General features: G+C 42.1%; 1 protein-coding gene across 1 annotated transcript in view; it reads right to left on the reverse strand.

Annotated features, from left to right (window-relative positions):
• Positions 1-19,461: 19,461 nt before the first annotated feature.
• The window catches only part of LOC308313905 (uncharacterized protein), a gene marked incomplete at its 3' end in the record, with an annotated part of 47,417 nt that continues 41,572 nt past the window's right edge, over positions 19,462-25,306 (reverse strand). The window contains exons 2-3 of the mRNA XM_080761232.1: positions 20,605-20,718; positions 19,462-19,497 (exon numbers count right to left, since the gene is read on the reverse strand). Of these exons, the coding sequence (XP_080617358.1) occupies positions 19,462-19,497; positions 20,605-20,718 (150 nt within the window). The remainder of the gene's footprint in view (positions 19,498-20,604; positions 20,719-25,306) is intronic.

Genomic DNA, 25,306 nt, shown 5'->3' on the forward strand with positions numbered 1-25,306 from the left:
TACCGAGGTGACTAGTATTCACTACATCATATACAGCACACACACGTACACACAGTGCAACTCCAGAGGTGCGTTGAAAGCCCGGAACACAAGTGTGTGCAATCACAGTGCATGTGTTCACGATAACTGTTGTGGTTGCTAATTCCCCCCATCCGGGCGGACTGGGACTCGGAAAAACCCTGTTGCATTTGTCTTTTTTTAATGGGTAAAATAGCATTTTTTTTCCTTCTCCTTAGCGGCTAATTAGCCGTCAAGGCCTATCGGGTAACAGGTTATTAAAATGTTCATTATCGTTGAAGATGAACATGGCTGTGGTTCGTTTTTGGTCAAAGTAGAGGATCTATTAGTCGCATTACTTGGCCTCTGAGAACTACTCATTAACTTTAACATGGAACAGCTGCTGTCCCTTTTGATTTACAACAAGATGAGCAATGGAATGTAAAACAAAAAGTGGAATATCTCACCAGCCGCCTATCCCAGAATTCATCGCGTGGTCCGACTATCTCCGGCGTTAAGGTGAGGAAAGGGCTTCTTGTATGCAGACTCAAGAGGTGCTGTATTGTATGAATGAATGAATAACTGGCAGCTATAGAACGAGGAGGGGGAGGAAAACACTGCAGCGTGTGGCTTCGTTTAAATGTCTCCCTGCGGGAAGTCAAGAGTCGTCTTCCAAGTCTATAATGAAATAAGAGAAAAGATAATTGCATTGAATTCCACCGCACCTAAAACCGTAATCCGTCACTTGTCTATTTTCACCAGGCGTGCCTGGCAAAAAACTCTATTTGGGAGGATTAGAGTCCCCTTGAGTGGGATCCTCAAAGCACAACATGAAACAAGAAAACAATCCAACGACACAGAACACAAACGTAGCAAGGACATACAGATAAAGGCTCTCCCACCGTCTCAAACGCCACCACATCAGTATAGGTCTCCTCCTGAGCATAACATAAAATGTGTATCTCCATATCAACAAAGGGCCGACAAATCAGCATGGTCTCGTGAAAGATTCTCATCGACAATGAATGGAGAATGTACGTCATACGTTTCCGAGCAAATTGAACATGTCACGTCAAGATGATAAGAGCGCCCTTCACTTCACACGGGTGTGATTTTTATTTTCCATGGAAATAACAAAAAACGATAATAAATAAATAAATCTGTCAGCTACGGAAGAGCTATAGAAAGAGCTGAGATGAAGCCTCTCAGAGTGAGGAAGGTGAAGCCGCGCAGATGGAAGACAGATTGGACATATAAGGCACAACAATGAATGACTTAATCGGGCACCAGACGGGGAAAAGGATCAAAAGGTAGACCAAAGAACACCCGTCGTTCGTAACCGTCGGAAAAGAAAGAAAAGATGCAGGACTGAAATCACGGTCTGAAGTGAGGACGGGCAGCACAGCTGACCTTGAAAAGTGATTGAAGGCCTTACGTGTGCCATGATGAGGCATCAAAGAAAAGTGTTGATTTTGACCGCAGATCTTTGATGTCGTCTTTTGAATCAAATTTCATTTAGTTTTAGTCATATTTTTAGTCATCTGAAATGTTTTACTTTTAGTCTAGTTTTAGTCGACTAAATCCACAGTTGATTTTTATCGACTAAAATGCTGATTTGTCCTTGCAGTATACAGGCTAGCTGTGTGCCGAAAATAGCTGATCTACAAGCCCGGAACCCTATTCTCGGCATGTCAGAAAAGACATTTAACCTTTTAGAAAGGTGACAAAAGCAGCAGATCTACAAACCCAAGCAGCAACACGATGGGTTGTAACTTGTGAGCTGGTCAACAAATAATATGGGGTTCAATGGGTTAACTATACCATCGATTACCAGCACCACATATTTACACATACTATAAAACAGAGCATGGGTCTACAGTATGACTCATAGATAGTCATTAAAATGTGATAGAGTACACAATTACTATTCTGAAGATGAGCTAATTCCTCCACTTATAGGTGAAGGCTTGTGAATGAGTGTGTGTGTGTGTGTGTGTGTGTGTGTGTGTGTGTGTGTGTGTGCATGCGCGTGCGTGCATGCCTTTTTAATTCCTGTCCAAACCATTATGTCTTCTTTATGGAGCATTGGTTGAACGAAATCTAAACCTCCATTTTGAAGTCTTCTTGCTCTGTATAATAATAATACAGCCTATTGTTCCACATACCCCATTCATTTTATAGTGATTTCCACAAATATTTATATCAATTATTTTAACTGAATTAAAAATGTATAGCGTTTTATAAGTGCTCAAAGCGCTTTACAATGGTTCATAATTCATATACATTGGGAGGTGAAGTGGCGACTACCCAATTCCCACATTCACCAATGGTGGCAAGCCTAGCACTCATTGGAGGCAATGTAGGGTTCAGTGTCTTGCCCAAAGACTCATTGGACGACCTGCTCTACCTCCTGAGCCACAGCCGCCCTATCCGAGGCCTATAGACTCAAGCCTGATAATAATTCATGACCATAAAACATTGGGAGTGATTCAGTGACTGTGATATAAATATTTTTTCTATGGGGGGAAAAATGAAATTGGTGTGGAAGGAAAAAGGCCACTGCTATCATGCGCCATCGTGGTGGAAAGCTTGCACCTGAACATCCTGCTAAAGGTGACACATAAGTAGACAAGCCAAGAGTTCCCCATCGCAAAAGGTCAGTCCCCCACTTAGCTGTCTGAGCACATTGACGCACAGCCAGAGTCTCCCGACACCCTGGGTAGACAGCCCACTTCCCCTTAGAGACGCAAATATCGACCAAAAGTAAAACCTCCATGGTGGCTAAATGCTAGAAAACACTCCCCTGTGTCCCTGTGTGTGCGCGAGCGTGCGTGCGTGCGTGTGTGTGTGTGTGTGTGTGTGTGCGCGGGTGCATACTAGATTAGAGACTTTCTGCAATACCCTTGCCACTGAACATCATCAATCTAACTATGTATTCTACAAAACTCATGTATGTCTGAACACGTTTTTCTCCTTGAGCAAAACTTACACACAGGCATACTGTGGTGATTGATGTGAAGACACTCGGGGACAATATTTCCAAGTTCAAGCTGTTTATTAGCGTCTTTGGGAAACTGAGTGGAACTCTATGGCCGCAGTTTTCACACGTGCCTTCATGCACGGCCACAGGGTCTGTTGTCACGGTTAAAAATAATAATAATAACCCATCCGTTACTACATGTGAAGGGCACAATAGCGGGTTTAAAAAACACAGCTGAAACATGAAGTGGAGTCTGTCAAAGCCCGCAGTTGCCTTCTTCCCATTGCACCGCAACGTAACTATAGGTATCAAATTCTAGTATGATACAACGGAGTAGAGAAACGGGACTCCGCAACAACATGCCTCACGGCTGTGCAGAGAAAAACGTCTATTTTAATCGGAACGTGTGGACCTGCACCGTGTGCGTGTGTGTGTGTGTGTTAGAAGTAGGTTGGACATGATTCGACCACAGTCTGGAAGAGGCATTCCTTACCATGGTGCTATAAAGTACCAATGTCTTAAGTTAAGGATGCTGTTATACAGCTTGTTTACAAATGTAAACGGCTTGTGTTCCTATTTGGAAGCCTCTGTAATGTCCATACAGTTGGTGTGTGAGAGTCCTGCATGAACGCCCAAGCCAAGAGCAGTGGCTAAATTATGTTAGTGTCTGTGATAATTGTCAGTCGCCACATATGGAGGAGACAATGCTTCCTGTATCCGTGTATCCCGAAACACTTATTGTTGAGTGTAATCAGTCAATGGCTCGTATAGATGGGTGCACTTTGGTATAGGAATATGAATAAAATGTGGGTTTTTTTCCAAAGTTTAATTATTGTTGAGTTATTGTCGAGTTTCCCAAGTTTGTGCATCTACTATACGCTTTGTGTTCAAGAATAAAATGCTAACGCAAATAATGTTAAATGTGTGTTGCGGCTATAGTCAGTCATCGACTCATAACACATGCCTTGTCCATACATAACAAAGAGTCTGTAAATACTTTGACTGCGCAATTATCTGTGAAGCATTACCCGGGAGTAAATACGATGGCACCTGAATAGTGCCAATAGTTGCTACTAGCCTACTACTACTTTGTTTAGTGATGTTCGGCAATACAAAGCCAATGCACGCATGTACACACAGTGCATATTAACCCAAAGTCTTGAGTGTGCACAACATCACTTGCTATGGACTATAGTGAAAGCTAGAAAGTGGCCTACAAGTATAGTATTTGAATAAAATTATCTGTAGCTATATTGGTCTGCTTATACCAGAGAACAATACAGTACTCTTGTGTATACATGTTCTATTATGTTTGCTTTGAAGGGGCAGCCAGAAATATTTAATGCAAATCAATAACACACGGCCCGGAACGGAATGAACATGCTACTGTGTGCCCATTATTATACAACACCGAGTCCAATGGAGAACCTGAATTAACCCATTCTGAACGGGAACCCATTTTGGTGTTAGCATCATGTTACGCTTTAGCTATTGAAAAATAGCAGATCTACAAGCTCATAGCGCGCCACCGAGTGGCGCGATACGAGCTTGTAGGTCTGCTATTTTTGAAAAACGACTGACATTTTTAGAATCTGATCTCAGGTCAGAATGGGTTAATCAGACCAGTGTGTGTCCAGTGGAAACCTCGTATGAATCTGATCTCAGGTCAGAATGGGTTAAATCCCTTAGGGTCATACTGTACATGTATTCCCATAGTCTTCCTCCCCGAGACTTCCATTTTGCCCGGCGCTCACACAAATGTCAGCCATTATTACTAATGAGCCGACCACCGACAGACTTCCTTTCTCCCCGCTGCTCGGCTTAATTGGGGGGCTTTAAAACCCCATTAAAATATTTATAACCAAACCGCCGTACTGAGTTCTATACTCAAGATGATTAAAGGTAACGGCAATCAATCAGTCTCCAGGTCATCAGCTCCTGGAATGAACCAGAATCTGAATAAGTGCTACTGAACTGAACAAGTTTTACAAATATTTAATATGAAAAGTATTAAAGGGCGCTTCTAAAGCTACTAACTCGGTTGGATCCTCAAACTGTCAAATCTAGCCTAACTCAACACACCAATAAGGTCCACCGGCTCCATCGACGGGACATTTTAATCCTCCCTCAAATCACACTGGCTATATGCAACATGGAATGGAACTGCTTGTAACCATTATTCCCATGGCAAAACTTGCAAGGAGTTGCATAGGTGTGGAGTGGCCTATAAACTATGTTGCATTGAACTGTGACGTTGACCCAAATGAATGAAGGACAGAACAACTTTCTCCACATTAATGGTCAAAAACCTCTTTTCATTGTCACACGCAAGGTTTTCTTGGGCTTCTGTTTTAAGTAAAACATGCATAGTAAAATGTTCATTCAGGTAGCATAGTGGTTGTTTATGGAGTCGGCAGAGACAAATTGAATGATATCCCTTTGTGAAGCCAAGAGATGAATTCCCTAACAGGGTCCCTATCAGACCAGAAGTAAATCAATACGCATTTCGCAGTAGAACTGTTAAGTAAAATATCAAGTAGCATAGTGGGAGGCAAGAAGGAATCAGACTAGTTGTTGTTGTTGTTGTGTGTGTGTGTGTGTGTGTGTGTGTGTGTGTGTGTGTGTGTGTGTGTGTGTGTGTGTGTGTGCGCGTGTCTTTCTATTTCTGAACACTGAGCACGAAGGACTTTGGTCCTGTATTCAAACTGTTACTTGAGACAAAGTACAAACATATGGACGTCAGGATATACTTGGACTACCAAAGTAAAAGTATTCAAATGTAACCGATCAAGAAGTTCACAACATGAAAAATCATGATGCGTTGTGAGCTTGTAGATTAGCTATTTTTTAATAGCCAAAGTACTATACAATACAGCTTCTACAGCTGTAAAGTAAACTAGTAACTAAAACCGTCTAATAATCGAGGTAGTAAAAAAAAAAGTATCTACATCCGAGTGGTCTCGCGTGGCAAGACGTGACGCTTTCGGTCATGCAGTCTGGAGAAACGGAATCTCTGTTGAACAAGCGATAAAGCAGATGTGACGCCTCCTCCCCACTTCCATTTTGTCTTTACAGTCGCGCAAATGTATCCTAATATACTGTAAATATATATATATATGCTGCTTAGCAGAAATCTGGAAAAAAAAGAAAAAAAGGAAAGAAAGATATTTTAACCCATTTTGGGTGGGAACCCCTTTTGGTGAAAAATAGCAGACCTACAAGCTTGTAGGTCTGCTATTTTTGAAAAGTCGAAGAACGACTGACATAGAAACATAGCTTTTTCAGAAAACTGTCAGGATGTATAGAAGACATTTTTAGAATCTGATCTCAGGTCAAAATGGGTTAAAATATATTTTCGTGAACGTAAATGCCAGCATATGCATATGCCAGCATCCTGCCTTGGATTTCGGGAGGTGTATTTCCAGACTCCTTAATACTGTAGCGTTCGGAGATAGAAATAGTTTTTTTGCCCACGAGAGACTAACATGAGCAGTGGTGGAAACAGTACTCACATGTTTTTACAATACTGCTAATGTAGAAACACTGTTACGAGTAAATGTCCGGAATTCAAAATGTAGCAAAAGTACAAAAGCATTGCCATCAAAATGTACTTAAAAGTACCAGACGTAGAAAGTACTCGGTATGCAGAATGTCTCATTTCAAATGTATAAAATTGTTATAGTGGGTGTGGAGAAGTATAGAGCAATCTGTCTATGATATGCGTTACAACATTACCTCACTCACACTATCATTTCATGAGCAAATTGTCTCTGGCGGGTGGAAACATCACATGTCCAAAGCCGTTATATACTTCTCAGGATTCAAATTGAAAAGTATACCAGAAGTAGCAGATCTACGAGTGCGAAGCGCACCGCTTCGTGCCCCCGTATCGCGCTTGTAGATCTGCTACTTTTTCTGCTTTTGTGCGATGCCGTATAGCAGGAGCAAGAAGGGCGTTATTCACGGAGAAAAACACCAAAAGTTATAACACGGAGATAAGAGGTTTCTGCCCCGACGTCGGCAACGATATCTATCCCTTTTACGAGTGTCTGCTGATGTTCAATGGCTCTCATATTTCACCTCATGCATAAAACATGGATCATTTCAGAGCCTTCTTCTTGGTCTGTATATAGTGGAGACATTTGAGGGGGAAAAAAAGATTGCAGAGGGGGTGTCAGAAATAGAGGGATGACATGATGAGTCATGGAAATGAAGTCGGTTGAATATGTAATGCCGAAGCATTACTAAAAGCTTAGAAGAGATGATTGTTGTATAGCCAACAGGAATATAGTTTAACATGCATGTCATGTGTATGCATGCATGTATGCATGATTGTACACATGCATGTATGTATGCATACATACTATGTGTGCATTTCATATTTATATTTAGGAATTGATGCAATCAGTGAAAAAAAAATGAAAAAACGTTTATACATTTATTGTCATGCTATAGTTAATATGTATTCCATTTCTTATACCTTGCTTGTAGAAACCATGGCTCACTGAAGACAATAAACTGCCTACTTGTTGAAATATACTTTGGTGTCACAAACAATCTCTCTGACCGGGGATACTTGGGTGGTCACAAACACAACCAGCAGAATATTTATTAGTCTCTTTAGCTCCATAAATGCTGTTTCTTGCTCTTTTCCCCATGGAGCAGATGAGACTTCAAACATCAACCGCTTGTAGACCCGTGTGACGAATGTCGTCAGAGAGCGAGACTCAGGTTTCAATTCGATTCGGTGATATCCCCACTTGAGATCTAATTCCGAGAAGACCGTAGCACCATGCACGTCTCCAAGTATCTCATCTATGGTGGGAATAGGGTGTCTCTCTCGCACTATGGCTTCGTTTGCTCTGCGCATGTCCACATCCAACATCCTGGTACCCTATATGCAATACAAGTGGCTGGACACCACATGCAGTAGACAGTCTGACAGGTAAACACAGCTGAGGGTAATATCTTGAATTGTGTTTGCCGACTGTGTGCCGCTGCTGTACAGGTAACTTCATGCTAGTCGAAATTAAACACATTCCTGATTAGTGTGATTACCATCAGCTGTGTTTACCTGTCAAAACGGCTGCTGTGAAAAGGTTTCGTATCCACGTGCATCCAGAATGAATCAAACACTTTTCAAATGGGTTAAAAAATAGCAACCGGTTGGTAAAAGCCAATGGATAAAGGGGTTCAAATGTATTAACACATCTTTCTATATAAATCGTGTTCTCCAGCACTCCGACAGTGGGAGCGCATCATGCTGTGACGGATAAAAACATCTCCTGCATTGTTGTAACACACCGAGTGGGAGCGAGGGGAAAAAAACAAAACAAGATGATAATGAAATCAAACAAAACCAAGAACAGAAAAGGAGAAATACGGTATATGAGGACAGGAAGGCAGAGAATAATGACAAGAATCCGCAGCCTGACAAAGCCCTGCTTCTCCCCGCCACCCCCCCAAAAAAAACATAAAAATAAAAAATGAGATGTATTACTTTACTGCTCTCTCTGTGAAAAGGTTTCGTATCCACGTGCATCCAGTATGAATCAAACACTTGTTTCAAACAGGTTCAAAAATAGCAACAGGTTGCATATCTGCAAATTGTTTAAAAGCCAATGTATACAATAGGATAAAGGGGTTAAAAAGTATTAACACATTTTTCTGGGGACCCCCTCAAGAACGCACAGGGTCCCCGGACCCCACTTTGAGAACCAACCACTGGTTCCCAAACGTTTTAGCTCGAGAGCCAGAAAGAGATATTTGATGTCTCCGCAAGACCCAAGCTAGTGAAAATAGTACACATCTACAAAGATTTTTGAGATTTTTGGGGATTTAATGTTTTGAAATAATGATTAAAAACCAAAATTTTAAGGGATATTTGTCTGCAACCCACTGTTTGAAAAAAACAGTGATTTCTAGACTTTTCTATTACCGTCAATACAGCCCAATACAACGAGTAGAGGCGCAGAAACCTTTTCGAGCAGCAACCGGCATGTCTAAGGTTTCACAACAAGCGGTGACATGGCTGGCGTGATGTGATCAGAAATCACCGTTTACATCTGAACACCGGGCGGTTTGGACTAGAACAATAACTTTGGAGTATGTTTCTGAGAAAACAAGCAACAAAGAAACGACGACGAGTGGATTATTATGGGAGGCGTGCGATGGGAAGAACGTAGGCGCTGTCTATAGCAGCCTGGGCAGCACGGAAGGTTAGTGTTGAGCACCGGCTGCATGGAATTAAAGGACCACTTTTCAACCTATCTTCATATAATAGGTCCTCACTAATAAATAATAATCATGATAAAATGGCACACATTTTTTTCTACTCAGTCTGTGTCTCATAGGAGGGCTGTGGGCAGTTCAGAAACCCGTCCACCAGTGACATCATCATTAGGCAGATTTATTTTAGAAAAAATATATATTTTTTTTTAAATTTGATTTGTATCACCGTGAGAATGAAGGCTTCCATTTTCGCATTGCAACTTTTCAGGAATAGAAAGCCTGCGGTTTCTATTGGCTTGGATTCCCCCATCGATGATGTCACTGGTGGACGGGTTTGTGAACTGCCCACAGCCTTCCTATGAGACACAGACTGAGTAGAAATGTTATCATGAACATTAGTGAGGACCAATTAGAAGATAGGTTGAAAAGTGGTGAAGTGGTCCTTTAATATAACACTCACCCTTATAACCCTTGCGAGGCGTTTTTGGGTGCATCATGTTAAGTGGCAGCAGTACAACTAGGAACAGCAAATATAAGTTGTGTTCTCCAGCACTCTGACAGTGGGAGCGCATCATGCTGTGACGAATAAAAAAACATCTCCTGCTTTGTTGTAACACACCGAGTGGGAGCGAGGGGAAAAAAACAAAACAAGAAGATAATGAAATCAAACAAAACCAGGAACAGAAAAGGAGAAATACGGTATATGAGGACAGGAAGGCAGAGAATAATGACAAGAATCCGGAGCCTGACAAAGCCCTGCTTCTCCCCGCCACCCCCCCCCAAAAAAAACATACAAATAAAAAATGAGATGTATTACTTTATTTCTCTCACAGCCTTCAAATCTAATGCCCTGAGAGGGCTTTGCTGGCCTGACAAACAGTAATCCCATTGTAAACTTCAATTCTGGTGAAAAAGCACCCTCGAAAAGGAAACGGAGGGAAGGACGGAGTGGAATTGTCTTTATTCAGACTGCAGGTGCTACCTAGGAGCTACTACCCATAGACAGCCCATTCATCCAAACAGAAAAGTCCTCTCTAATTATATTAAACAACGTCAAAATCACACCTCCTGCATTCATAAATGCAGGAGGCATGCAGAAATTCAAAACAGGTGGAACGCAGGGCTGTTGAGTGACATCCAACGAGCACTCCCAGTCTGACACTTAGGAAAATAATATCATGCACAGAATTTCTTGACAGGACAAAAACTTTAGAGATTGAAAGAGGACAATTCAAGCTTTCCCTAGAGCTGCAATGTTGGTGAGTTTGACGTCGTTTAATATAATTAGATATGACTTTTCTGTTTGGATGAATAATGAATGGGCTGTCTGTGGGAAGTAGCACTTAGGTATCAGGTTGCTGGCAAGATGGCTGCGGTCTGAATGAAGACAAAACGAAAGACGAAAAGCCAAAGGCCACAACCCACATGAACACAGGCTTTAGGAGAGAAGGTTAAACCATTATTAGGCAAGAAAGTCAAACAAAATTGTGATGGTGGTTCATTAATCATTAGCCTCGGGAATGCTTGTGCCTTGTGTGTCCCTTTCTCAACTCATAGCGAAATAACGCAAATTGCTCAGCCACATTACATCTGTTGATAAGCTTGCAATAACAGCAGCTTATGATTTATATTGACAGAGGTCTGTCAGTGATGGAGTAATCAGCGAGCGGCAAATCAAACCCGCTAAACACGATGCCGCCACGCTCTCATGCAGAAAGATGGCCATTTGTTTAAAATGCCCACAGGGAGCGTCGAAGCACAGAGTCATTCCGCAAATGGCTGACTATAGCACACATAATGGCTGTCGGAATGTGCAGGTCTCTGGATCTGTAGTCTCCCCAGAGGGGATCGATGCAAAGCTTGGGATTTCAATTGGAGGGGAGTGTAGCTTTTGTGGCTCTGCTTTGATTCCTTTTCCGTTTGATTATTTTAATATCATCTGTGATCACTTAGGGGCTTTGGAACGTGTCACCGTGTATGATGTCGAGTGTGTGGAATCTGCAAGAGCGTCTTCACTCTGGTATGACTTTGAGAAGGACGCGTCTTATTTTAAAATGTCAATTAAATCGTTTCAGCGTTGTACTGTATAGCGTCTTCTCATAATCATTTAGCTGCGGGGACCACCTGGAACCCCCCTCTCAAGGACCACTTGGAGGGTCTGCTGACCACTGGTTGAGAACCTAAACTGTTGCAGTGCAGGGATAGCAAGACGCAGTAGATTCGAGTACTATACGAGGTGAAAAAAGAACACAAAACAATCTTTTTGAACCATAAAAACATCAATTTCTCCTGGAAAATTGTCCTCAAAATGTCAATCTCTGAAAATCTACAATTGCCGTGGCCTGTGGGGACATTTGAACATCACAAGTACTACTGTCTGTCACACACACACACACACACACACACACACACACACACACACTCTCTTTGGCTGCTGCGGATACAAATTGTATTGCATGTGACAATAAACACCTTGATCCTCCATCTCAAGCCGAGATGAAATAAAACAATCTCTCAATACTGCAGATATTCAGCAGGAAAGCCAAATCAACAGATTAGGTACATAGACACCCAGGAGCTGAAGCATTAGAGAACGTCAGAACATCAGATAAATGGTGGTGCAGTGAGGGAAATGCCACCTGAGCCAGATTGATATTATCCTCTTTCCATCGTGATCTATAGTTGCCTTACTTACGTTGCTGTACTTTTTATTTATTTGACCTTTATTTAGCCAGTAAAAACACCGTTGAGACTGCCTCTCTTTTATGAAGTGGGAACTGGCCAAGAGGCAGAATCTTTTTTTACACTTGCACAACAAATGTCACATTTTGGAACAGCAAATAAATAAAACTGTGCTCTGTACTGTATTGCAGTGTACTGTACTGTGCTCTGTACTGTACTTTGATTATTTAATGACAAAGTTACCGTGTGGGTGTTCCCCGGAAAACGTATATTTAAAGAATAGCCGATCTGCAAGTTCTCGCTCTACCAATCGTGTTTGACATAGCGGGTGGTCTGAACACCCGATATGTGCTTTCCCAATAATGCGTGTATGCACGATAGCAATTTTATGGATAGCGCAACAGCACGCCCATCAGCCACAGACACCACCAGGCGCAAATAAGGGACTCTGCATCTGATCTGGGATCAGCAGCCAAATACATATCATGTTGGGGGACTTCACATTGAGCACCACTGATATAGCAACATAAGTTTATCAGAAAACTTTTAGGATTTAGAATACGTTTGTAGAATCGACCTCAGGTCTTAATGGGTTAACTAGTGAAATAATAATGTTTTCACCAATGAAAGGTGTTCCTCTAATGAATCCCCAGGAATTTAATGAGAAGACACACTTCCATAGGACACCTATGATATATGCAAATGTCAACGAACCAATTATGTGAAGACAGCTGGCTTCATTGGAATGAAGAATCTGGTCTCTGACATTCACTGCAAAAAGGTAAGTGCTGAAAGGGACTTGTAAGACCTATATACCAGATTGGCCACATTGTCAAATATGACATGAAAAAGAGGCAAACATTGTGAAAATGGACATGCTCACAAGTCAAACAATTTTTTTGTTTGACTTTGCTTGTCTATTTTCACAAGCACATGGAATTGTGAGCATTACATTTAAAGTAATGCCCACTATTCCAAGTGTGTGTGTGTCAGGGTGTGGGGTCCTGGGTCCACTCCCCTGTTCAAATGTGATTTATTGGTGGGGTGCAAAACACGCACGCATGCACACACACACACACACACACACACACACAATCTAAACGTCACCGTTTCGCACTCCTCCTCAGTAAGAATCCACTTTCATGCCACATTTAAGAGCCAGTACATCGGAGACCCATATCAAAGAAAACAGGCACACACACACATAAGCCACTGTCACACAGAGAGAGAGAGAGAGAGAGAGAGAGAGAGAGAGAGAGAGAGAAATACAGTACTGTAGACAAAAAGAGAGAAAGATTGAGAGAGAGAGATAGAGAGAGAGAGAGAGAGAGAGATTGAGGGGAAGGAGGAAAAGAAGACCAGAGATAGAAAAATAATTAAAATGAGAGAATGAGAAATTAACATGATGAGGATATAATAGTACAATGAAGAATATCTGTCACCGTCTTACCATAAATATGAATGTACATTGATATGCGTATATGTACGTATGTACAGCCCAGCTCCGTATTTGGGCAAGAAGGACGTTATATATTGATTGACGATGTCTCGAAGATGTTCACAAACGGCACACCTCAGCTTACATGCCACCAGTAAGCTGAGTCGTCGTCGAACAGTTTGACGCAGCAACAACTATTCTTTAAAAAGATGCACACGCTCCAGTGGATCTCAAAGCACTGCTATACTGCATTGCTCACGTCCCTGGGTGGAATCACCGGGACTGGGCACTGCCAAGCCACGGCCTAGAAATCCTCAAGTCAGACACCAAATGTGTCCACTCTTCTAATATAACAGCATGGAACAGCTGGTGTTGGACACATCAAGTTGTGTTCATCCCTTTAAGAAGAGGCTGAACAAACACCTCCTCAGTATGTGACTGTAATCCCATGAAGCTCATAAGGACATAACATGCAGTTTATGTATATACCGTATACCCCCGACTTAGTAGCTGCAGTGTTCAGTGATTCTTCCAATGTAATTCTTAAAGCCTGTATCTGACCAAGCTTTTTAAAAAAAAAGAAAAGCGACTTGCTATCAATACAAACTTTCCATACGTAAATGTAGGCTACAGATGACACAGGCAAGACACGCTGTTAGGCCTTGTTCATTTATCATTATATAGGCTCTTCACTAAATAATAAAAAATATTAATTTATGAAAGGTTTTGGGATTGCGGACTTTTGTGCTTTCACCCAAACCTGACCTAACATCTACTTGTGAAATGTAGACGACATGTTCGCCACCTATTGACTCCAATAGAAGAGTTGCGATATTGAGGGGGCAGAAAACAACTTCCGGTTGTACAATAATAATCATACTAATATGGGGGGGGGGGGGAGAACACAACGGAGACAGCGCACGCAAACAGCCACGAAGCGTGAGGTTGTGACATGTTCGCCACCTAGTTGACTCTAATAGAAGAGTCGCGATATTGAGGGGGCAGAAAACAATTTCCGGTTGTCCCCATTCGTTGGTTTTTGAGATTCATGCAAAAGCTTCACTTGAGGGCTAATTAACGAAAATGCTTCTATTGAGAAGCTGTCGATCTTCAAATTAAAGCTGCAATCCGGAACTTGTTTTAAGTGAGTAAAATGTTATTTTGATCGCATCTGTCAGACGCAGATGCACTTTTTTTGTTTATATTCGTAGCCAAAGCTGTGAATTACATTTCATGCCAGTCTTGTTTTTTTTAGTTTTTTCACAGTAGGCCTATGTGTGAATGCAGCTGAAGGTGAAGGAACTTTGTGGTACCTTTTCACGGAGGTGTTTCTGTGTGCCAGCATGACATTAACTATACAAGAGTAGCATAATGGCACACAGCAACACTATAAACACCCACATTAATGTGGTTACTGCTTTGTTGTCGTTGCTTTGTTACTGTGTTGCCAGATGTTGCGAGATAAATATGCAACAGGGTCTACGAAAACAAGCGCAAAAAGAAAGAAAAGAAAATATAACTACAACATTTTAAAAAAACGCTTTGAAAAAAAGAAACAGTATGACGCCTGAAAGCGAGAAGCGACCTCGCTCTTTAGGGCACGCATCCGCATGTTCTGCAGCTGCACCCATCATGTTTAGGATTTGCATCAAAGCCCCAATGATAATGAAAAATAGACTTTGTGTTTATTAAACACGGAACAGTTGTTTAATCCGTAGCACTAGCCTGGCGTATAGCCAGACGAATATGCCATTGCAAAAAATTAAAATCTGTGCAGTGATATTGTCTGGCTGGCTACGCACGGCTAACTCTTCACAGCGTCTGGTGGTAAGCGATTCCCTCATTTCTCCCTTTAATATCTCAGCGTTATAATGGTATAATATGAATTAATAATTATATGTCTCTCGCCCCCAGCCATACTGTATACGTGGCACTCTTAAAACATGGAAGTATTTTTTTTTACATATATTTTTGAGTCGAGATGAGCATGAATCGAACATCTACATTTTTTGCGAACGCAATGAGCACTAACTATGAGACCTAGCAGAACATGTCTGTCTGTCTGTGTGTCTGTCTGTCACGCTGTAACAACACCTGCCCGCCACCAGAGGGCGCGGCTGTATCACACAAAAAACACACACACACACACACACACACACAAAAACGTAACTTAAATCTTAAAAAACCCAAAAATGTACGAGCTGCGTTCGCTTCCCGAGTTTGCGCGTCTTACTTGTTTACATCCCTAGTTTAAACCTTAGAAAGCAAGCTCTAATAATAAGCAACGAAAAACGAGCCCCTAAAAAACTCAACTTTACAGAAAAGCAAGCCCAAAGTCACTTATAACAAGCAAGACATGGCAACACCGACTTGTGACTCAACCTGCACCAGAGGGATACGCATCATTCCTTACAACGGTTGTTGTACAAACCCTAAAGCCGTGTGACTATTTATTTCCCAGGAGAAGTATAGCTGATTGTAGGGGGGGGGGGGGGGGGGTAAAGCTAAACAAAAAAGTGATTGAGCGAGCAGAGAGTATTTACTTCTGAGGGTGTCTCTTCTCCTTACCTCATCTATTATCCCATTCTGACCTGAGATCAGATTCATACGAGGTTTCCACTGGACACACACTGGTCTGATGAACCCATTCTGACCTGAGATCAGATTCTAAAAATGTCAGTCGTTCTTCGAATTTTTCAAAAATAGCAGACCTACAAGCTCGTATCGCGCCACTCGGTGGCGCGATATGAGCTTGTAGATCTGCTATTTTTCAATAGGTAAAGCATAACATGATGCTAACACCAAAATGGGTGCCCGGTCAGAATGGGTTAACCATGCCAGTGGGAAGAACAAGCCAAGCCAAGACATCACCAAACAGTGAGTAATGATCTAACCTGTGCTGCTGGATCCAACAGTACCGACTAACAGTGGTTCTCAAAGTGGTGTAGCATCACAATCATTGTAACCACTGTATCCATGGATATGTTGGCAACTAAACTAAAGCATGCACCCTGACCCTATACCAGTGGTTCCCAAAGTGGAGTCCGGCGGGGACCCCCAGGGGTCCTTGAGGGAGTTCCGGGGGGGGACGCAGCTAAATGATAATTTGGAACAAATGGACCCTTATGGGTCTGTAACTCAGAGAGTGCACAAATGGAACCAAATGGACCCATTAGGGTCCATTTGTACGCTCTCAGAGTTAAATTAGCACTGATTTTACAATATAAATTAGGGGTCCCAGAGATAGAAATGGGTCTGTAGACAAATGCATGTCAAACTGGGGGTCATTGAAATTAAATTGGTTGAAAATCACTGATAAGAGCCGTGAAAATCTTCTCTCATGGGGGTTCCTGGCATGTCTTTTCAAATGGGGGTCCGCAGGGCTAATTAGTGTAAATGTGGGGATCCTTGACGTGAAGAAGTTTGGGAACCAGTGCCCTATACAACCCATCTTGGTGTGACCCTCGACAGAACCCGGTCCTTCAAGGAACACCTTAACCCATTCTGAACGGGAACCCATATTGGTGTTAGCATCATGTTATGCTTTAGCTATTGAAAAATAGCAGATCTACAAGCTCATAGCGCGCCACCGAGTGGCGCGCTACGAGCTTGTAGGTCTGCTATTTTTGAAAAATCGAAGAGCGACTGACATTTTTTAGAATCTGATCTCAGGTCAGAATGGGTTCATCAGACCAGTGTGTGTCCAGTGGAAACCTCGTATGAATCTGATCTCAGGTCAGAATGGGTTAAAAAGGGACGGCAGCTATAAGGTGAAGTCCAGAAAAAACCTGCTCTGCAAGCTCGCTGGTGCAAAATGGGGGGGGGGGGGGGCAGCCTCCACACTGTCATACTCTGCAGCAGAATATTGTGCCCCTGTCTGGTCTAGGTCATCACACACACACACACCATGTGAACACCCAGCTCAATACCACCATGAGAACCATAACCAGGGCTATTCTCTCCACACCACTCCCCTGGCTCCCAGGGTGTGTGTGTGTGTGTGTGCGTGTGTGTGTGTGTGTGTGTGTGTGTGCGTGTGTGTGTGTGCGGTGTGCGGTGAGGAACAAACTATGAAGCACATCATTGAAGTTTGTCCTCTCCAAAGACTGGAAGGAAGATTAGGCACCTTCCATGCAGCAGACCATGCAGGAAGCAAACGCTTGGCTTAAAGACTTTGCATTCGCTAAAAGAAAAATCACACCTGTGTGAACTGAGCGGTGCAACTCCCCTCTCTCTCTCTCTCTCTCATTAGCAGGCAACAGTGCAGCACTATCTCTCTCTCTCTCTGTTTGTTTCTGGCACACACAGCGCCACTTTTGTCCCTACTGCTACTCATAGTCACATAATAGCCACACACAGTCACATAGTGTAATATATATATATCCTGGCCAGTTCTGACATCATGATGCGCAACCTCGCCATTTAGGGCGTCTTACTGGTACTAACGTTTCTCCTCACCGACTTCAAATTTGACACACACGCTCCACACCACCACAGTCAGGGAGTGGAGTGTGCAGTGCGCAGCCTCGAGTCGGTGGGACACACGGTTGTCCAGAACCAGCACAAAACAAAAGCCTCTGGCTGGGGCTCTGGACAGGGCCCGCATTAGACGTTGATTAGATGTTTTGTTAGGGCACTAAATGACGACGTAATTAAGGTATATCATGAGGTTAGACTGAACAAGCGAGTCAATTAAAACGCCCTTCACCTCTCACAGGGCTGGCTGATCGATGGATGATTCAATTCCTACTTTTCCACCGAGCGAGGCGATGGTGTGTAGAAGAGATGACTAGATATTTTACCGATATTGAAGCAATGATAATGTGATCGTTAATGGGGAAAAAAAAGAGGTTCATCGTTGGCATCCAGGGAGTGTCTGTGTGTGTCGACCGGGTTAACGGTGCCGGAGATTAGCTGTGGACGGACGGACGGACACTCACACACTGATGCCAATTAACTTCACACCACCGTGAACACGCACTCCTCCCTCCGCAATCTACAGCCCAGGTAAACAATTCCAGGTAAACAATTCCAGCTACTTTCGCAACGCGTGTGTGTGCGTGCGTACAGTATGTGTGTGTGTGTGTGTGTGTGTGTGTGTGTGTGTGTGTGTGTGTGTGTGTGTGCGTGTGCGTACACGCGTGTCAAGTTAAAATGAACAGCGATTAACAATATTTATGGGGAGGCAATATCTCACAGCGGGTAAGGACTAGTAATAATACATTTAATAATAGAGAATAAATCAAGCTTTAAAAAATAAATTAAAGGCAGCAGTGATTAGGGAAGAAATTATGTTAAGTTAGCTTGTGGAGTGTTACAATGTTTACTTTGTAGTTTATCATTTGTAATTTTCTGATTGAAAACCAAAATCTAATGTCATTTATAGAAGGTATATGAAGAGACTGAAATCTTCAATTATGTTTGTCTTGTTTTGTAATGGCAGAATTGCATTGCATTATGTTTTAATTTGATTGTATGAATGTTTGTTGGACCCCAGGAGGAGTAGTCTTAAGGACTAACAGGGATCCGTAATAAACAATAAACCGCTCTTTGAGAACCACTGCTGTATCGCATATAATGAATACGTTGTTGTGCGACGTGTGGCATGATGAAAATAGCCGATCTACAAGCTCACATCACACCGTGAAGCGTGAGGTTTGTAAGACTGGTGTATGTAGACTCAGGGGGTTTGGACAGAATCGGAAGTAGACCATTTGTCAATATCAAAAACATTATCCAATCCAATTATCCTATTATTTGTATTGTACTATTTAGATAGGCAGCTGCGAGCTCTTGTTCTCCTAATCCCACCTACTGTACAATAGTTAACCCTCTCACTGGTTGTTCAAGGCTTGCGTTTTAGTGAGAAATCCAGAGAATTGCTAGGTGGTCGTTTTTTTTTTTTTTTTTTTTATATGTCATTATCACCCGTACATATTCGGCTATTCGAATTATACTAAAAATCTGTATTTGTGTAAGTATAAACGGCGCGTAAAGCTACACCATGTAACCTTTCTAGTGAATACGTTATTTTTTACTAATAAGTATACTGTATGGTAGTTTGCCGGAAGGTTAAAAAGTCAATATTTCCCTTGAGCAAGCATTCATGCTCTATCGGCTCAGTGGTAAAATGTCAGCATTTAGACACGGGGGACCCGGGTTTGAAACCCTGGTAGGACATGAGAGTTGCAGTGTGCAGCTTTGAGGCACATACTGTACTTCAATGGGAGGCTCTCCTCTTCACTCACACTTGAAGAGAAGCTGCAGAATGAAGCTGCAGCTATACTGTAAGCAGCGATACGATCTCCATCTCAGAACATGACAATATGGGCTTCAGCACAGGAGGCAAGACCAAATGAAAGACGGAAGAGATAGAGGGACAGCAGAGAGACAGGAACACAGAGGGGGAGGTGGTTAACATATTAAGACCCGAGATTTAAAAAAAAATCTAAATCCTATTGTTCCCATGTTGCTATATCAGTGGTTTTCAAACTTTTTCACGTCAGGGAGAATGTAAAATTCTATGTATTTGGCCACAGACACACGATCTCAAAAACATGTTGTTCCAAGGGCAAGAAATTTGAGTTAAAATGTTTTCACAGCTTTTCAATAACAGCAGTTCTACAAGCTCATACTAGTGAGCTTCTATGTTTGCTACAGTATATCAACTAGTGTGTGGTTAACTACCCTGGAAACCCCCCCCCCCCCTTCTCCACCACAGAGGGTGTACACATTGGTAGCACACTGCTGAGATTAAAGTATTTAGCAGTAGAAATGTTCATGTAGGTGAGAATTTTACCTCATTCTGATACAATATCGTGTCGCTTTATATCACTACGTAATAATTGTGCTCCGAGTGAACGTACTCATGACACAAAGAAGAAGTTCGAAATATATTTTCAGGCAAACTAATGACACGAAGAAAGAAAAAAAAAAGACACTTGGTGTGTAAGGACCGTTGATGAATGGCTCTCCACAGTGACTCACTATAGTGACTCAGAACATTAGTCAGCCAGTCAGGTCAGTCACCTTCGCATTCATAAGGCTGTGCCCACACTGTTGCGTTCCAGCCAAAAACATGGCAGATCAACATCTGTAGTATCGGGGAAGGTATACAGATTAGAAAGACCCGGGTGGTGAGGACGGATGAAGGCGAGGTTGTGATCAGTGTGAGCCTGGCCTGAACACACATCTCTCTATATGCCCTGTGAGTCATGTTGTGGAGGAAGAGGAAGGGCCTGGTTGTGTGTAGATAAAAGAGAGACACTGGACTTGCCTCGTGGTAGCTCCGCACGGCGTTGCAGAAAGCCTCGTCGGCCACAATCTGAGTCTCCCCGTTGAGGAAGGCCTGGAAGCGCTCCTTCACGGCCTGCAGCTGCTGCTTGTTCACCTGTGAGAGGACAGAAGGATTAGGACCGTCACAGTTATTACATAATCATCTCATCGCAGTTATTGGAGAAAATCGCAATAAGTCTTGCATAAAATTTTTCCATTTTCCAAAAATAGCTGAAGCAACACGTCACTTTGTGAAGTGTCGTCAAGCCAAACTGATTTTTTCTATTCTATTCATAATGTTCCAATTAATTTGCGACGCCAAAAAAACACAATAAAACGTTAATTGCAATTATTTGTGTGAAAAGTAATCGTCAGCTTAAATTTGTATAATCGTGACAGCCTTACGGAGGATGGGAGCGTGAAGGACAAGAGGAAAGGAGGGAAGAATAAGAGAGAAAGGAGACAGGAATGAAGCGGAGTGGAGTGAGACATGGCCAAAGCATTTCCAGGGGGGTCCCCACCAGCCAAAAACGTTGAGAAGCCCATGCCGTAATCCATCAATAAAGGCTAAAAAGCCCTATGAACATATCTTTAAAAGAAAAGAAAGAAACAAATAGGAGATCCACAAGCTCCGCGGTGTGGATCTGCTACTTGCGACGCTGTAGTATGATCAAGTGGGGCATTCATTTGTGAGAAAAAAACTAAAAAGTTTAAATTTGGAGACAAGAGGTTTCTGCCCGACAGACATTATAACTAGAGATTTAGGCCGCCGAGCACCAAATACCAGGCTTCCCTGTACTTTTCTTGCATTTTTACAGGAAATATTGCTTTCCCCAAGGTTCTTTTCACCGTTTAGCCTTGATAATTCTTATCTTTTGCTACTGAACACAAGTGTGAGTGTCACTTTGACACTTCTTTCCATCGTAAAAAAAAAAAAAGAATCATAATTGCATTTACATAACACCTTTGCTTTGACGCCTTGCCTTTCTCACTGACAATCTTGGCATGACGTGTGAAGTTCCACCCACGCGACCAACGTTGATGTCACACAACAACGTCTTCCGCTCCATTAGAGACGACTGGCACCAATAAATGAGCTTGATAAGTATAAACCTACTGGTTGATATGGGTTGACTCGATAGTTCTCAAATGGCACATCTGTAAAGGGACGTGGCGCTAGAAACCTGTTACCCGAAGAAACCTGATAACAGGCTTATCGAGTGCCTGGTATCAATAAGCCTGTTATCGAGCGTGGTGGCCCACGACGTCACGTTTAAACAATCAAGACAAAGACAAATAAATAAATCACTCATGGCTGGCACAAACATGTCGGTCTAAAAGTGTATTGATAGTACCTGCCAACCAGCGCTGCCCGGGTAATCAAAATGACACCTTTAAAGTGACGGTACACACACACATACACATTGAACAGTTATCAGTTTCTTCAATATTATTTTCCAAAATTAAAAAGGTCAATTGTCTTCCGTCTGTTAGAGAAGTACTGTATTTGAAGGCCCTAGTAAAAATATACTGGTTCTGTTCATAATGTATTGTCATCTCCCGCCTTTACACAAAATAAGTAGTGGGCTTGATAGGAACCCGGCTCGATAAGCTTGACCGATAGTTATCAATAAAAATTAACGAGCTCCACCCCCTATACCCCTATCTGTATGGAGCCGACTGATTTGTTTGTGCCTCGATACCATGGTGAGTCTGGCGACCTGGAGGTCAAGATTCAATGTACCCCCTGAGCAAGCCGGAAGGCTCTATTGCAGTAGCTCAAAGGCAACACATAACACACGAAGGAAACCAGGTTAAGATCCAGGGTAGAAGAGAAAAGCTAATACAGTATACATAGTTTAGCTTTAAGTATCTGACTTAGTACTCTGTAGGCAAAATATTCAAACTGGAAAAAAAAAACTGCCTGGGGAAGCCAGTCTTATTACAGTTGCAAATGTAACAGAGACTGAGATGAGCTTTCACTTTAGTAGCTGCTGAGCCATTATGCAAATATGCATAATGCATTACACAACAGTGTTACTATTAAACTATGTTAAACAAAATAACAGAGATGACACACAGTTTCGCCCAGGGCGATATTCGATGCGTATGCACCGTCCTTGCATATTCGATGCGTATGCACCGTCCTGACGTCAGGGTATAAGTGGTATAACTAGTTCTCAATGATGACGTAATAAAGATGTGGATTAAAGGACCCAAAGCCAGAGTGTAATTGGTTACTTCATAATACTACATTTGTACATGCATAAAGTAGGTATAGGTAGCAAATAGCTAAACCTAATAATTCAACATTTCAAACATTCCTTCACAGAGAAGCTGAGATTTGACAGTTCGTAGCGGTCGACAGTACTTGCGCGCTCTGCTCGCGCACTAGTAGGCCATGCATGGCCTACTAGTGTGCAACAAGCAAGTAGGCACTCGACACAGAGTGCAGTTCTAGTTCACATTAGATTCAGTACAGAACACAGATTCTGTACAAACATGGGGATGAATTCATTCTACCATTATTATTATGGCACCAACATGTGGAATGGAACCAACAGCCATCACAAAGTGTTACTGCATCGACTCGATGCAGTAATGGCATGTTTTCCCTCTTTTTGTTGGAGTATAATAAGGTCTCAATTTTCTACTTGACTTCACTGACACAGCCAGCCAACGATCGCCATGTACTGCAGTAACATCGCAATCACACAATATTGGTCTGATGGCGTTTAGTTTACTGTGTGAGAATGTTGCTGCAAGCTTATTTCCCTTCAATTCAACCACCTCCGTCTTCTGTTTAGTTGAATAACTCAAAACAGGGTCAAACAATTACAATAATTTCATGGACACACGCTGTGTGAATGTGGCTGGCAGGGATAAACACCAAGCTTCAGAACCAATGTTTTTTTTCTTCAGTTATGTCTTTAACCCATTACAATCGGGAAAGTATCGGTGTCATTTTAGATTAGAACCTCTTAAAACCTCTTAACTCCCTCAAACTGTCTGCTAAAGCAGTTAACTCCACCACCTCTCATGCAAGTAATTGACAATATATATATAGTCACGATACCAACTTTGATGAGGTTTTAAAAAATATATGAATTTTCTTCATTCAAAGTATATTTGTCCAATTCCTGAAAAATGTACATTTTGGAGTTAGGTGATTTCTTTATGGGGAGGTTTGAAGAAGATTTTGTTTAAAATAATAATAATCCTTTTTCTACTCTGTTGAGATGTTGGTTCAGGTTTATAGACGACGTGTTCTGTATCTTCAGTGGTTCAGTTACCAGAATTTAAGTCATACATAAACAGCAGAATGCCCACAATCAAGTTCACCTTGGAGCACAGCGAGCAGTCTCTCTTTTTTAGATGTTGTGGTTAATACGTCTGATCACTTAGTAACCATTACAGAGTTTATAGGAAAGAAACAGATCGCAGCAGTTCTCTGCACTTTTCCAGCTATCATCCGCCTGGCCTCAAAAAAGGCTTACCGTATAGCCAATTAGTAAGAATTAAAAGGATATGTAATGTATGTACATAGTTCTAATGCTTTTGAAGAACAGGCGGCTGAGTTGTGCTCCAGGTTTGCTGCTAAAGGGTACAGTGAAAGTATCCTCAAAGAGTCTCCACAGAGAGCAAGACAGTTGGTTAGAAAAGAGTTGTTAGCCCCTAAACCCCTGGTTTCTAAAGTTTCCAATAGCAACCACTTTCTCGCCACTTTCAAGAGACATTACAAAGTATAGAGAAACACTGGCACATCCTGTCAAGTGATCCCAGTATACTAGGTCATGTGTTTAGAGACAAACCTGTGTTTGCCCACAAGAGGGCTAAGAATCTGAGGGACACACTGGTTAGAGCAGATCTATACAGCCCACCGAAACATTTCTTGTCAACACTTCCCTCTGGTAATTTCCCCTGTCGCAATTGTATACACTGTAATGCAATGATTAAGAGCGAGCCATTTTTACACCCACATTCGGGGGAAAAAAATATGCAGTTAAAGGCAGGATTTCATGCAAAACAAAATATGTGGTGTACCTTTTGAAATGCCCTTGTGGCCTATGTTATGTGGGGGAAAACTATCAAAACCAGGTTCTCAGAGCATTACAGTTCCATTCGGGAATAATGATGAGAAATCTTCTGTTGCAAGCCTTTTTAATGCTGTGGGTCATGCAGTCAGAACTTGGAGGTTCCAGGGGATTGAAGTTGTGAACCCCTTAAAAAGAGGGGACGGTAGGGACAGAGCGTTACTCCAGAGGGAGGCCTATTGGATTCATACACTCCAGACAGAGCATCCCAAAGGTCTTAATGAGGAGCTGTTATTGGGCTGCTTCCTTTAGAGTCCAGCCATAGTCAGCCACATTGGCTTATAGAATTGGGTATTTTCAAATTCTAATTATTATATGGTTAAAACATTCTGAAATGAGAACGGATACGAGTGATCTGTATTCCAAAGGTCTCCCTCCATTATCTATATTTAATGTTTTCTACATTATTTATCTATTGTCTTTATACATTTTGAATGAGTTTATTTTGGAAAAGACTCATTGTGTGAGTTTATCACTGTCTGTTTGGTCTATTAACTTTCCAGGCACTTTAGGGTTCCGGCCCCATATTCAGTATGATAGCTCATTGGGATGGATTCATATTTTACCATTTACTTATTTATTTGTGCTCACATGATTTTTATCCTGTCT

This window comes from Protomyctophum bolini (assembly GCF_963924005.1).
Source record: "Protomyctophum bolini genome assembly, chromosome: 4".
Taxonomy (NCBI): domain Eukaryota; kingdom Metazoa; phylum Chordata; class Actinopteri; order Myctophiformes; family Myctophidae; genus Protomyctophum; species Protomyctophum bolini.